The following is a 15525-nucleotide window of genomic DNA, read 5'->3' as shown; positions in this document are numbered from 1 at the left end:
ATGCGTTTTCCAATTTATTGAAAACTGCCTTTCAACCTTGTAAAAGATTGTGATCCGGATTAAATCGAACAAGAGAGCAATGTTCAGTTAATGAGAAAATTTTTTCATTGATAGAAGAAAAAAAGAAATACTAACATGAACAACCACAACATTGACAAAACAATCCATAAGTTTTTTTTGTGTCCAACCCCTACTCCGCATGTTCGTACCCCAGTACAATAAATGTAATTTAGTGGAACAAGTCGACCCCTCGTATGCCAATAAACACGCAATAGATTGTAATGCCAAAATGTTCGTATATTGCACAATGGAATTGAAATGATCCAAATACCAGATAACGAAATACACTTAAACAAAACCTTAACGCAAGTATACGTGATGAACCAAACCAAACGAACAACACGAACTATAAATAATAAGAGGTAAACCAAATTTCTACCTAACTAAAATCTATAAAACAAAGACAATCAATACTTACGCAAGGGCATCTCCCCCACCTCCCCGCGAGTAGAAATTCGGGATTCTGACCTGTTTTTAGCCATTTATCAGCCAACCTAGCTAAACTAATTTAGGTATTTTTGCTGCCTAATTTTATTACATCATCATTAATTTTTGAAATATGACATGATAATTATGAACAAATATATCAATCGAATAATTTTGAATGTGTAAAATAAGAATTTATATTTGCACAATATTCTGCGCAGGCAACTCAATGTATCGGTTTGATAGGATAAGTAAACATTTATTCCACCATCTTGCTGTTTTCTAATTGGACACCTAGTTTGCGAACGTCGGTGCACAATGCACCCGAATCAATTAATACATCTGGATCATAAACATCAAATTCTTATTATCTGAAATATCTCCTTTTCAAACTGAAATAATGTGCAATGTGAATAATACTCCCAGACTAATGTTTTATTCCGTCTACCCGGCACACTTACTATTGGAATATCGACTTTTTAAATATATATAAGGCGTTTTTGTCGGTATCGGTGATATTGGTACATCTCTATATCTAATCCCATACCCTGCATGTTGTCATCGAGTTCCATACAGAAGAGAACTTGGTATAAATTTCCTCACAGAATATAACCCAGCGCCCCCGACAGCTTGCTGATTGTGAACCCATCGTCAACCCATGTGGGCCAATCATCTGATTGACAACCGCAATACTCGATCTGCTAGCCACATGGCCATTCGGTGAAGTTAAGCGGCTTATCCAGGAACTTAATTTGAATGAAAATGAACAATTCCACTCAGTTAGGGCCTTTGAGAAATAAAGCTAAATTACTGACGCAATTTTCAAGCAAAATTACTTTTAAACTCGCAACACTTCGCCAGCCAAAAACTAAATCTCTCACGATCAATTACAAAAAACGCACATGTAGATGTGTAATTGATTCGATCACAGGTGTGACACAATCAGCAACGTAATGAGAATGCTTGGAACAGTGAAAAACAGTACTCAGCTATTGCAGTTCACAGGTGAAATATGATGAACATATCATGCATATATAATCATAAACAGAAATGTACATCAAATCTTAAATGATTTTGAAAATCAAATCAACCAATCAAAATTGCGGTTTCTTAGATGAAAAACATGAATCTTGATCTAATGACAGACCAACATTGTTTCCCCAGAAAATACCTCAAGATAAGAAAGTTGATGTTTGCCTTCACTTTTTGACAATGTGGCTTGGCTTCATTTGAGCGAAATAAATCTGCCATGTGATGCCCATATATACAATTATTTTTGGGCAACACCTCAATACCGAATAAAATATTAACAATGAAATTTTTTGAAAAAAAAAAATTACTTTTAGGTTTTTGTTGAAAAACCGACAACCCAAGAAAATTTTTAGACGACCCAGTTTCGGGTCACGACAGGGAGGTTGGGAAACACCGACTTAGACCATTTTAAAGTGAAATGAAATATTTTGGTTAATTAAGTGATAATTCAGTGAAAACTGTTAACTATTCGAATCTGCCGTATATACCAGTATGCTCCATTTAAATCACAATTTCTATCCAACAGTAATTCTGAAACAAAAGTATTACACTAAAAATAGCAAAATCCGAAACTATTAAAATGGAATAATTTTAGGAACTCTAAATCAAACCTAACCAAAATCAAAAAATCACTGGAGTGGAAATGTGGGATGATCAAAAATGTAGCCTACATCTTACAGCAAATAAGCAGTTCCCACAATACATTGCAACTGAAATTTAGATGAATTCATCAAGAAGTACGAGTGAATGAAATAATGATTCTGAATATGAAAACAACTAAAGATTTATAGAAAATACCATTGTTCAGACAAACAAGAAAACATATTAAACTCCCAGATTACAACCGAGTAGCTTTCAAAGAGTTGTTTGAAATTTTGTAAACAAATAGAAATCATTGAATGTTTGTATGAAGGCAAGAAGTGCAAATAATTTTGAACTTGTGCATAAGGAAAAGCACACACCTCATCCTATATCAACCTCTAATTTTATTTTTCCAATGTTAAAGTACAGTCCGATTAAGACGGACAAATTTTTATATTCCAAAATCGTAAAAACAGACAGTCCCTTGTGCATATCTTGTAATGCCAGGCAAATATCCTGTGAATGGCCATTGTGTAGGCCTTGAATATAACAAAAGGAAGGTGCGAATACATTAACAACACCAATACATATGAGCAGCACAACATCAATAAATAATTGATAGTTTGATACAGAACATATAAAGTGGTTTGAAGAATAACACTAAAAATTTCAGTTTCACGACATATAACACTTCACACTGTACAGATGATCTCTATTGACTGCTTATCCTCAATCCTAAAATCTCACTAATATGCATAGAGAGGAGACAAGTTTTGGCTCAATCATGCGTGTTAAATTCCAAAAGTCAAGATCACCTTGTTTCAGTCGAACAAGCTATTGTCAAAAGCAATCACACTTACAGATACAAAATAACAGTGAAATATAATTGAAACTTTGTGTTTGCAAGTATCAGTGTATGGACCACAATATGATTCCTTCAGTAAGATATCTAAATGAAAATTTATCATCCGATTTAAAATGTGTATTGCAGTTTGGTTTGACTGAAATAAGGTGGAATCATGACAATTGGCTAGATGTAAGAGCAGTCACAGTGATTGAACTTATTTATATTTTTTAGTCTCAACTTTTGTATCATCTTCATCCATTGCTGTCTGCTCTTCTTCATCTTGAGATTCTTCAGCCTGTGACTCTTCATCCTGGGAGTCCTGTTCAACATTTCTTTTTCTCACATTTTTATCTGTATCATCTTGATACTCTGGAATCATCTCACTTTCTTCCTCTTCTTTGTCATCTTCACCAGAATCGTTTTCGGAGTCTGTATGGTAATCTCCAGCTTCGGAATCTTCCATTGTACAAAGACAATAACATAAAAAAGTGATCACAAATGTTGGTATGCCAATAACAAGACTAGCGACAATCGGACTTTCTTTAAAGAAATTTATGACTATATTTGTTGTGTCAGACACAAAACGTTTTATTTGCTGGAAAACGCCAGATCCACCTTGTGAAGCAATTTCTCCTTCAATAACTTTGCTCAAGAACCTAGTGATGTCCGATTTTACAATTTTGGTTTCATCAGAGTCACTACGCATGGTGAAATACTCGTATGTACTTGGATCAAAAACTATAAAATTCGGAGTTGGGATCGAACTATAAGTTATCTTATTTATGATGCTATCTCCCAATACCCAGCAAAATATAAATTTAGGGTGGAATAATGGGTTTCGTGATGTAGCTATATCTTTTGCAATAGTGTCCAAATATTTGTAATCCTTTTCAGCAAGAACAGCAATAGCAAATTGTTTATGTGTACCTTTGAGGGAATGGTAAGAGCTACCTGTTAGCTCATTGTAATCGGGTAGCTGCTCAGACAACATCCAATGCGTAAGATGTGCCTTTTTTATGCTTTGAGATGACAGGGGCATTCTAAAATAAGTGTCATCTTTAAAAACCAGAACCGTTGGTGTTTCTTTCACATCTGGCATGATGTCAGGTGATGCTGCAAACATATTCAGTGTCAAGAATAATTTATCTGCTACAGAACCATAGATTTCACGAAGGTCTGAGTCTTCATTTCCGACATAAAGAAAAAATACTGAATGCAGTTCACGAGTTTTTGTGAGTTCAAGAGAGTTTGTTAAAGATGTAAGTTTCGGACCTCTTGCCTTGAGAGTAAACGCAATTATGTCACTTTTTGTCCTAGCACCACGATATTCATATTCGTTGTCCCCAGATATAAACTTGATTGTAGGGAATCCCCGAACACCAAAATCACTCGACAGGGATGAATACTTTGTGCAATCCAACCTTGCTACATGCACAGGCATTGTATTTTTCATAGCTTCGCCAACTTCCATCCAAGTTGGTTCGAGATGTTTACAATGACCACACCATGGTGCATAAAACATTACCAACCATTCACCCTGTTTTTTCGCCTCACGAAATCTGTCGTCTAACTCCAAAACGACTGAATTTGCCAATCTGGCATAGAACACAATAACGAATATGCTTAAAGACTTAAAATTCATTTTTCTCTAAGATATCCTGCTAAAAAAATACAAAAGAGACATCAGTCTAGACCAGCTGTTCCGAAACTGTGGGTTGCAAAAGAAATCTTAGTGGGTCGTGAAAAGATGTGGAAAGCTTTGATTAATTATACTGGTTATTAGGATCGGTGGAGAATCGAATACGTAAATTCAAATTTGAAGATTCAATATTTTTAAAATCAGTGTTCAACTGAAATATTTCAGATATTTTAACAAAAACTTTCACAAAAGGATAGGATAGGATTTACATATTTATCCCGGGGGAGAGGAAAGGCGATAAGACGGCTTATTCATATGGCGAACCACGGCCTCTCGTCCGGTTACCATTCCAAGTCGGGTATGGGATTAGTTTTACTGTATTGTTTGTTTTCGGAAGCATGGACGCACAGAAAAACTATTTCCTTTCTTGAATCTAAATCTGGAAATAATATTGATTCTCGAATATATTCCATATTGGGCCATGGATCGAAAGAAACCATAATATTACACGAAATATAACGCATCTCTAGGTCTCTAAGCACTTATTGTATCAAACACTGTCGAATTGTGACCTGTAGCGCATGTCCCATTGAACCCCAGTCCATGTTTCGCCATAGGGAACAAATCTTTTCAGACCATCCAGAATTACCGATACCGGTAATTGTCAACTCATTAATATCAAAATATGGCAATGGGCCATCCTATTCCACATACCAAGCTACACAATCGATTCTTTCGATTGCATCACTAGGCTAATCGATGCTACCATCAATAGACGAGATTTGAAGCTCCTTTGCTTTGCCTCTATGGACCTTTCCCCGACCTTTAACCCCCGAAAAATTCTTCCCATACTTTACCATTGCAAAATTTTCGGGGCTATTTTAAGAATGCTTTTGCGAGTTGGCGCCTGTAAAACGGGGTATGTGTTTCGAACCATTATTATGATTCTTCGCATACAACAATCTGTTTTTTAAAACTACCGATAAAGAATTTTAGCCTAGTCTATCACAGCTATTTCTACACTATTTTTTTATTACTGTAATTAAATTAAAACTCCTTGGAAGACAGAGTGATCATTGAATTATCTAATTTATATTTAAGTTTCCGAAACACAACAGAAAACTAACGAATAGAGTTCAAAAACGCGAAAGCGAGGTAATGTTTATGACCACGCTTGAAAATCTGTCTGAGGTGAGGAAAGTGTCTGAGCGGATGCGAAAAGGGAGCATTGTACGTCACTTTTTGCTTCTTGCTGATTGACCAATGTCACGAAGTGACCAAGGAAGTCGATACTCGGGGAAAGGTCCATACGCTCCGATTTACGCTATTTGCCACGTTCACCAACGCTTGTTACATAACAATGTCGATAGAACGTGTCGTGCTTTGAAGAAATACTGTAAAAGCATTACATCAAAATTTTGCTTTAAATCAAAGTGCTTCTGGGCCGAAGTTGATGTTGTCTCGCGGTCCCCCTAAAATTGCTTCGCGGTCCGCCATTCTCCAGACTGAACCATCTTCACACCCAACCTTTCAAAGCTTTTCATCTGAATTCGTTTACACTTACAGCCTTGCATGTACTTCCAGCTTCATAACTAGTTTAAATAAGCAAATGCGCTATTCTATTACATATTAATCACGATTCTTTTGTGTATTTTGTGATGTGATACTGGAGTTCATTCCAGTATTTCATGGACAGCTAAAATATAGGCAAAGAAGTGTAAATAAAAGCTTTTATTAAATGCTGTGTGCGCGGGGAATGTCAACCGTCACATAACAAAATATATCAAAATCACTAATGAGCATGTGTATTATTTATACTACTTTATTATCCGGTTAATGGTCACAATAACATCCGGATATCAGATAGCAAAATACCTGTCGTTAACCGGTTATCCGGATCAATCCAGAATACAGAGGCATTAAACCACAGTTTTGCAGGTAGGCCTACATACTTTCCTCTTCGCACTATCAAAATTGCGTGTGAATGTGCTTTGACAGTGTCAAAAATTTTCCAGTCTGACTTTAGTTTTCCCACGTTCCAAGGACTCCCACAATAAAGTTTTCAAATATACTTTGTCTATAAAAGATTTTCTGAAAACGTCCTAAAAAGAACAAGGTATAATCTGTATAATATTTTTTGTTTATCGTTTAAGCAAGGTAACAATACTTAAACTGATCGAGAGTTGATCTCAAAATCCTTTCGTATTTTTACTTCCTGACCTGCTGTTTCGAAAAACGCCTCACATATCGTCGTCTGATGAACACCTAAATACGTCTTATACGTCGGCACTCTATTGCCCTAATTTAAATTTTTGAGTATTAAAAGATAGAAGAAGTCGCTAGCAAGCTATTGCTCACATTTTTTCAACTTTTTTGAATATTATAAGACCCGATAAATCACTAAATTTTGCTAGTTTTATTTCGATTGAAGTGAACTATAGTGACTATTAAAACTGGCAAAGAAAACATAGTGTCTAACATAGGTCGAATAAATGATAAACTAAATTGATAAACATCAACTTCAAAGCTGGAGAGTGGGTATAAATCACAATTTGGTGTGTTTTTACAATTATTCTTAATACTTCTAGTATCGTAATTAAAGAAAAAGAATAAGGACCCCGATATGGATTAAACGTTTTCCGTTTGTGGTAAGTCGCAATAATGGGCTGTTATACCTTGTAGTACATTAGATATCCACTCCTTACTAATCTGTATCAAAATGACAGGTCAAGTCGGGTTATCTTCAAGTTTTGTTACACTTCTCAGTTGAAGGTCGCAACCCACCAAACGGTATCGCCAAAACCAGTTATCTTTAACTGACGAGCTGGTTTGTATTAGTTAATCCATATATGTTGTATGTCTACAAGTGACCGAAAATCGACGAAATGACTAGGTGCATGAAAAAATCGGATCGCAGAAAAAAATAAATACGAGGGAGAAAAAATAAGAGAGAAGAACTATCGTTTGCACCATGGCACGGAATGGTAAAAATTGCAAAAAAATAAATAAATAAACTGCCCGTGGCACGGAAAGTGTTAAAATATATAGCAAAACGATGACGTTTTATGCAACCCTGCGATAAGTCAATTTTGAGCTCAAGGGTCGGGAAACAGCCATCGGTAAATGCACCCAGGCATGACTCTTGCTTCAAAAGTTGTTGTTTTTTCCCGGGGCTGTTCGCGTTTCGTTTTGTTCTGCTCGCTGTTGAATTTGAAGCGTTAGCCCGACTGAGTAGCTTTCAACTTTGGATATGAACATGCCTCAAACTGTGAGCGCAAACAAGGTATTATTTATTGATGTTTTATCCTGCGTGGGCTGGCAGGTTCGAATCCCGGGCGGGGTTAATTATGCGCGAGGAAGCGAAAGGATTGCTGGACTCCTCGCCGCCGTAGGGTGGTGGTTCACGTAAGCGCTGGTCGGTTACGGCACGGCTTCCTCCCCCGTCAAGTCCATACATTTAAAAACAAATAACTGAATGACGAAACTGAACAAACCATAGGCCTATAACAGTATGATGAGATTCAAAGCTTGTACCGTACCGTATTCTATGTGGTCAAGAAAATCATCTAGAGTTGAAAATGGATACCGTACCGGTACCGTACCTAATATTCCTTCACAATTATTTTCTCATTTGCTAGTTTCTGAATTATGTCATCGTCTATTACAGTATTAACCTATAATTTGTAATTTGCATGCCCAGTACTGTATATTGCCCATTGCTGCCATTATAGAAAGTAGGCCACCAGTTTCCACTTCCACTGTTCTAATTTGTAATTTGTTGAATTTCCATTGTAGGTCAGCCAGGTTTTTGCTGCTGCTGGCCAGGCCTTCAATCGTCTTGGAGAGCTAACAATGCAGTTACACACTCAATATGAAGCAGTCCCAGGGTAATAAATTCATTTTTTGAGATTTTCTAATCAATTATTTACAAATTATTTTTTTTAATTTTTGCAGTTCAAAATGGACAGAAGAAGAAGTGGAGATGCTGCGACAAGCTGTACAACAATTTGGAAATGACCTTGAAAAAGTTAGCTCTGTTATCAAAACCAGAACTATGTAGGATATATATTAAATGGAAATATTTGCATATTCCTTTTTAGTATAAATACGTTTCTGAAATGCCTATGTTATGCCATACAAAATTTGGCACTCCAGAAGTATGTGTACCAATAAGGAGGTAACGAATTTTGTTCGCCTACTTTGCATCAAGTTGTGTAGAGAGACTAGAACCTATGGGCAGGGGACTTGCCTAAAACAGACAGTCCCCGAACTCGTAGTCGTAATATACCTGAAATAAGGAGGATCGGAATAAAATTATGGCCCAACCCTAACTTGATACATACCCTACGGGAACAACTAGTAAAATGTTATATTGAATATATTACAGTTGGAAAGCAAAATGAAATTTTAACAGTTGTTGCCATGTCTTATAACTTGATGGCTTGAGACAAGGCATTCATTTCATATTGAAAAACACATATGTTTTGTGTTATAGGAGCCAAGTCAAACATGCTATAAAACGAAAAGTATTTAATGAAGCAGGAGTGCCAATTGCTCCAAAGCATCCGGCAAAGAATCCAGTATCTACCGGTAACAAGCGTCCTGCACCTGATACTCCAAAAAAAATACCAAATAAAGAAAAGGTAAAAGGCAATTTGTGATTCGTAAATTGTATAAGCAAAAAACCATTACTATGAATTAATATTTTTTTTTTATCATTACGTTTTCAATTTCATAATTGTAATATTGTTTTTCGGCGAGTTTTGTATTCGTTGTTATTTGTTCTGTTCTTTTTTCTTCACAGATTACTCTTATTGAGACTCCAGCATCCACCGTGATACCAAGCAAAAAGCAAAAGCTCTCCTCACCAGTGGAAACTCTTAATGACAATCTTTCGAATCCACCTATTGAAGTGCCAGAAGCCATAATTACAGAACAAGTTGTAACAGACTCTGTGGTTGAAGTTGATGTAGAAAATCTAGACGAGTCCTCATCATCACTCAAGAAACTAGACCAATTTATCAGTTCACAGCCCAAGATACCAGGCGACATGTCAGAGTCGGCTGTCAGCAACCCTCCACCATTACCTCCATTGGATCTTGAGCAGACATGAGTGAGTTTGGACGTCAGCAGGGTTGAAAGATGTAAGAGCTAATATCCTAGAAACACAAAGCTGTTTTCATATGTTGTTGGTCTTCTCCTTCAACTTTTGTAGTACACTAGAATGGAATAAGTCTAAAGGGGACTGGTCAATCAAATGAGACAGTCGGCCGTCCCAATCAAGCTGCTTCTCATTAATATTGACTATCATATCCAACCTTGCCTTTTCACTGGACTATAGGCGGAGGACAGCTTTAAGATGGTAAATCTTTTGTGGATCAGGGTTTTTATTGCGTAGTGTAAATTAAAGATAACAAAAATTATTGGGGGGGGATTTGAAGTTACAATCGTGGTGTTTTCAAAACCACTGGTGACTCTGGGCCAGATGAGGTTTGCATAATGGCCATTGGCAATGCAAAACTTATCTGTTTCTATTCTCCAAATATTTGAATGTTATTTTGTATTAGTGTTGTTAAATTTATTCCTTTAGTAAATGCGTTTGTGGACTATGTCCAGTTGTATGCCTGTTCTTTCCTCATGCTTCGAAATTCCATGCTGGTTGTGGTGTTGTGGGAAATTCATTTGAATTTACTTAAAATATTAGCAATAAACTTCACCAGGATTGCGAAAATATTTATTTCTGTCTGTCACGATAGTGTGATAGGCAGATTCATAGAACGTTTTTTTTTCATCAACAGTGATCAAACATGAATTCATTTAAATTGGTACCAGAATACACCAATGGTATTACCATGTCAAGCAATGGGAATAGAAAGAAAGATGTTTTTAAAGAGCCAGGAGAAGAACCACAATAGTGCAAAAAATATGACTCTCTTTTATGGAAAACGATGTTTACAAAATTTCAGGGTCGTTTATAGATTATTTTTTTTTTAGTTTTACGGATCAGAATTTTCCCAAATTCGGATCAGTGTCTTCCGCCACCCCGGCTTCCGTATCTGCTCTGCATTACGTGGCACAAACTTCGGCCCTGAGCTTCTGTACATACTATGTGCCAAATAGCATGACATTCGCCCAGGGCTTCGTCAATGCCATGCATAGCACAGCTCAACTTCCGCCGACGCGGCTTCCGTACACACTGTGTGAAAACGTGTAACACGCACACAGCATGACATCCACCGTGAAGCTTCCGATTCATCATTTCCCATTTTTTTTTTGCTTCGGTTTCATGGCAGAAGATATCCGTTAAGTATTTCCTTCCAGTTATTTTGTATGCCGAGAAATTGTATATCTGTGAACCTTTTTTCGATTACGAGAAGAAATTCCGGCTTCGGTTTCATGGCAGAAGATATCCGTTAAGTATTTCCTTCCAGTTATTTTGTATGCCGAGAAATTGTATATCTGTGAACCTTTTTTTCCATTACGAGAAGAAATTCCGAAAATTTGGTTATGGCGGCTTCTGTAATATTTCCGTCTGTGGGAGCGATGTACCGACTTTCTATAGCTAGAGAGATGTATAATTGCCTGTTTGAGTAGCACGAAACATTTTGTAACCGCAATCTCGTTTGGCCCATTGAAACTATTAAGGAATATTTGTTCTCTAGAGATTGTGGTGGTCCCGCATAGAATTTCATTTAGAAATTCTATTAAACTTGCAACATATGCCGCTATGATCTTGCAATGCAGAAATATGTGCTTAGTATTGTCACACGGATCTCTACAAAATTTACAGTTCATAACTTTTATGATCCCGAATGGGCCGTGCCTAAGGCTCATGCCTCGCCATTCGATCGCCGAAAATATAGCCGTCCTTTACTATACGGTAAGATATTATCCTTTCAGCGTTCGTATATTTGGGCCGATTCCTGAGCAGATTAACCTCCTCCCAATTGATATTTTCGTGGGGTTGGTTGTGGTGTCTGCTTTTAAGTTTCGAGTATAGATCCTTGTGCTTTGCATCCTCCCATTGCTCCGGTGATAGGTGTTTATTGGTATTTATAGGTAATAGGTCATTTATGCATTGCCCGCGCAGGGCTAGCATATGCGCAAAATTTAAATCCACAATCCTTTATAGACTCTTCAAATTTACAATATTTTTGACAGCACTGTTCCTATTTACAAGATTGTTATTGTGAGAAATCCTTTAGTTATGGAATAATGAGTGACGTTTATTGCGTCATTATTCTATTGACTTCGGTGAAACTACAGCTGCATTAGAAGCCATTTTAGGTATGCTTGGAGTTGGAGACGGAATAATAACTTTCATTTGGTTTTGTTTGAGTCATATTATGCTGAAAGTAATCTAGAACTTGAGATTCTGTAGCGTAATGCAATATCAAAGCTTATAAATATGGAATAAAAATTTGCCAAGCTCAGGCCTTCGGTCTTTTGTCCAGTTATTTTATTTATAGTTTCGAGTTTGTCCCGGATTATGCCCAAGAAATTATGGTAAGTCTCATCACGAGCACGATTGGCTGTGTTTAGATTTATTTCAGTGACGGTATGATTTCCAAAGACAACCGGGAAATATTACGTACCGTAGGCACACAAAATTAGGAGATTTACAATGTCTGAAATGGCTTTTCAATCTGTTGCGGCCCTCTTAAAAGAAAGCTTATGGTGTTTTCTGTTTCAATTTTCTATATAATAACGCTTTTCAATGTGGAAAATTTGGCTTCCAGATTAACTCTTTTATTTATCGTTAACATCTCATACACCATGGATGGCGAACCACTGACTCGCGGGTCACAAAGTGACCCACCGCGTTTTGTTCGTGACCCGCCAAGGCACGAATAAAAAATTTCGCAACGTCTTGTCTCTCTTGCAAGTGCGTCTGCAGCCTGTTTCAGGTGTTATACGAGAATAAGATGCTACTTTGCATTTAATTTTAGTTTCTTGCCTACAATGCCGTTGAGAAAACAAAATCTTTCAGACTTAAAATAAAAAAAACTAGAAATCTGAAATGACAATGGGGCAGTGTAAAAGTGCCTTAATGTGGTTGAAAGCTGATCGAAAATATAACACTACCAGAGTGAAACTCTTTGGAACCGTAATGTAATTTGCCGCATCATTTTAAACGATTTTGGTAATTCATATCCGTGTTTTCGTACTCTAATTTCATAAAATCGAGTGCCTTAAAAAGTCCCTGATAGAAGTGCTGCATAAGTAAAGCCCAAAACTACCGTAACTCTAACAGAAACTTATAGGATTTGATTCAGAAGTTTTTTAAATATATACAAACATTGATTGAATATCTTTGACCCACTCTCTTCTGTTCAGTGATAAAATATAATTTTTGACCCATCCATTGAAAAAGGTTCGCCATCCCTGTCATAGACAATGATTATATAACAGGAGTGGGCACGGTTTTTGGATCAGGGGCCAAAAATTTTGCTCATCTGGAGTAGCTAGACTGACAGGCCATGTAAGTATGACGTAAAGAGTCACATTTTATGAACAATGCTTACAGTGTTACAAGAGCAGCAGGCGGAAAACAATAAACCTCGTGTCAAGACTAAATTTAACCGCAATCTCAACATATTCCTTGAGCTATTTTAAGGATCCACAATTACATTCCAGGAATTATCATAACTCCGACTTGACAGTGTTTACAGCCTAAACAGTTTGAATATATATACTGTGACTCTGGAGCCGGAGCCATCAGGAACCAGCCCTGGCTGTGAGGCAACCTTGAGGTTTTAAACCACATTCCATTCGTAATCTACTAACATAATGTAACTTAGTTAAAGTAAAGTAAAAGCCTGGAAGTTAGTATACATAAATGAACATAAAGACAGGACGTGTTTGAATTTCACTAGGTGTTAGATTTGTGACAGAAAAAATTATATTGCGAAGCTTTGCTAAACATTATTATTCGCCTCGAACAACCTCAATTTGGCGCAGCGGCATGTGGTAGGGGAAGGTGGGGCACGTTGGGACGTGGGGCACAGTGGAAAATCAGCTCTCACACTGATACTATATTCGGAATCCGGTTCGCGATTTGATGTTTCAATCCGCCCTTCGGTGAGTTACAACGTCCCCGCAAACGGACAGCGGACGGGTAGAGCGACGCAAGCTATGAGGTGAAGTTGGTTTTGGGGAGTTGAAACTAAAATTTCACCGTTCCAGTTTTTTCTTTTTTCTAACTTAGCCTTTTCAACGTGACAAACCACCGTCTGATATCTTTAAGCTATAGTCCACTGTGAAATATTTATAACGTTGGCGAGTGGATGTGCCTTCCGAATTTCGCCGTGAGATGATCTGAAGATATTTGTTGATTATGGGAAACAATGGACCGGAGTTCAGTGGGACATGCTCTACATGGCACAATTCGACAGTGTTTGATACAACAAGTGCTTAGAGACCTATAGATGCGTTATATTTTTATGTAACATAATGGTATCTTTCGACTCATGGTCCAATATGAAATATATTCGAGAATCAAAAATATTTCCAGATTTAGATTCGAATTAGAAAATGATTTAATTTGTAATGGAATTTTTTGGTGGAATATCTGAAATATTTCGGTTGAACATTGATTTTATTGAGGTCTCCCTGTTCTTTAGACGACTATGCTGATTGATTGCTTATTTTTAAGGGCATACTTCCTTGAATTTTAACAGAATGACCCATTGTGCCCCAGGGTCTGTCCGAATGTGCCCCACAAGTGGGGTACAGTGGGACACTTGACAAACGTTTTTCAAAGCATTTTAGTGGTAAGATGTGTGTCGCAAGGGAATTTCTTAGTCGCTGAATAAAATATACATTTACCCCTCTCTGCAATAATCCCGCAAAGTCATATGAATGTGCAGCATAAAGGGCTCAGAATATGAAAAAGAAAAAAAGTGTCCCAACCTTTCCCTATATGGTGTTTCTGTATAACAGTGGACAAACGCTTTCTACCAAATTTGAATGCAGATTGAAGTTTGATGAACAAATTACTTTAGCGTCTAAAAAAGAAAAACTGTGATCTTCCACCGCAACGTTACTTATGAGTTCGTTTTATATATTTCGTATACCGTGTTTCCCCCAAAAAAGAGACCAGGTCAATAATGAAAATAAAAGACATTCCCTGAAAATAAGCCCAGTGTTATTTTTAGAAAGAAAATTGAAATAGGACGCAGTCTTATTTTTGGGAAAAAACGGTATTTGCTGGGTCTATGACTTCAAATATTTTGTTTCAGAATTGGCGATTTTTGGTAACAATAGGCTCACCATACGTCCCGCTTTTTAGCGTCCTGTCCCGCCGACAAGCCAGCCAAAAGTCCCGCTTTGACGTTCAACCATCCAGCATAATACACGAACATGTTCTATGTTGTTGCTGTGCAGGGATGGCCAATTCGAATAAAGTATTCGAATATCTCGTTATTCGAATATCGGAATTAGCGTTCATAAGAATATCGGATATTTGTGTGACGTCACACTTTTTGGACGCCGCTTTCAAGGCGTTTCCGTTGAATGAAAACATTCTCGATAGAAACTTGCGCGTGATTGTTTTCATCACTCATAAGCGTAACGAGTTATTTAGGCCGTAAACGCCTTTACGTTTGTGTTATTTTGTCTAAAACGAAAATTTTCCACAAATTTGTTCCACGATAACGACGACAATTATTTTATTTTTGAACCGCACGGAATTGTGAATCTGGTAAATACGTTCATCGGCGGCGAGTTTCTAAAGACCACGCAACTTTTTGATTGAAAAGCGGCAATTTATAATACTAAAAATAAAACCGTAAACAATATATTTATTGTTTTATTGAGGCCCGCGAAATTTTAAAAACGCTTTTCTAGGCAGTGATAATCGCAAAACTGCGTGTGCCTCTGGCACACATTATGTTTGGTCGGCAAAACATATAGTCACAAATTGAGGGCGGGATTTGCT

At 37.1% G+C, this 15525-nt stretch overlaps 2 protein-coding genes across 2 annotated transcripts; one reads left to right on the top strand and one right to left on the bottom strand.

Annotated features, from left to right (window-relative positions):
- Positions 1-1384: 1384 nt before the first annotated feature.
- On the bottom strand, positions 1385-4627 carry LOC120340146 (protein disulfide-isomerase TMX3-like). Its single transcript, XM_039408409.2, has one exon. The coding sequence runs from the start codon at positions 4587-4589 to the stop codon at positions 3162-3164; it is 1428 nt and encodes a 475-aa protein (XP_039264343.2). The 5' UTR covers positions 4590-4627; the 3' UTR covers positions 1385-3161.
- A 3067-nt stretch (positions 4628-7694) lies between these two features.
- LOC120339718 (BPTF-associated chromatin complex component 1-like) lies at positions 7695-10319 on the top strand. The gene is made up of 5 exons (XM_039407907.2): positions 7695-7869; positions 8382-8473; positions 8541-8642; positions 9082-9229; positions 9391-10319. Exons 1-5 carry the CDS (start codon positions 7837-7839, stop codon positions 9697-9699), a joined length of 684 nt encoding a protein of 227 aa, XP_039263841.1. The 5' UTR covers positions 7695-7836; the 3' UTR covers positions 9700-10319.
- Positions 10320-15525: the final 5206 nt, after the last annotated feature.

The sequence above is a fragment of the Styela clava genome, chromosome 9 (genome assembly GCF_964204865.1).
Source record: "Styela clava chromosome 9, kaStyClav1.hap1.2, whole genome shotgun sequence".
NCBI classification, from domain to species: Eukaryota; Metazoa; Chordata; class Ascidiacea; order Stolidobranchia; family Styelidae; genus Styela; species Styela clava.
This window is presented reverse-complemented; position numbering and strand designations above follow the sequence as displayed.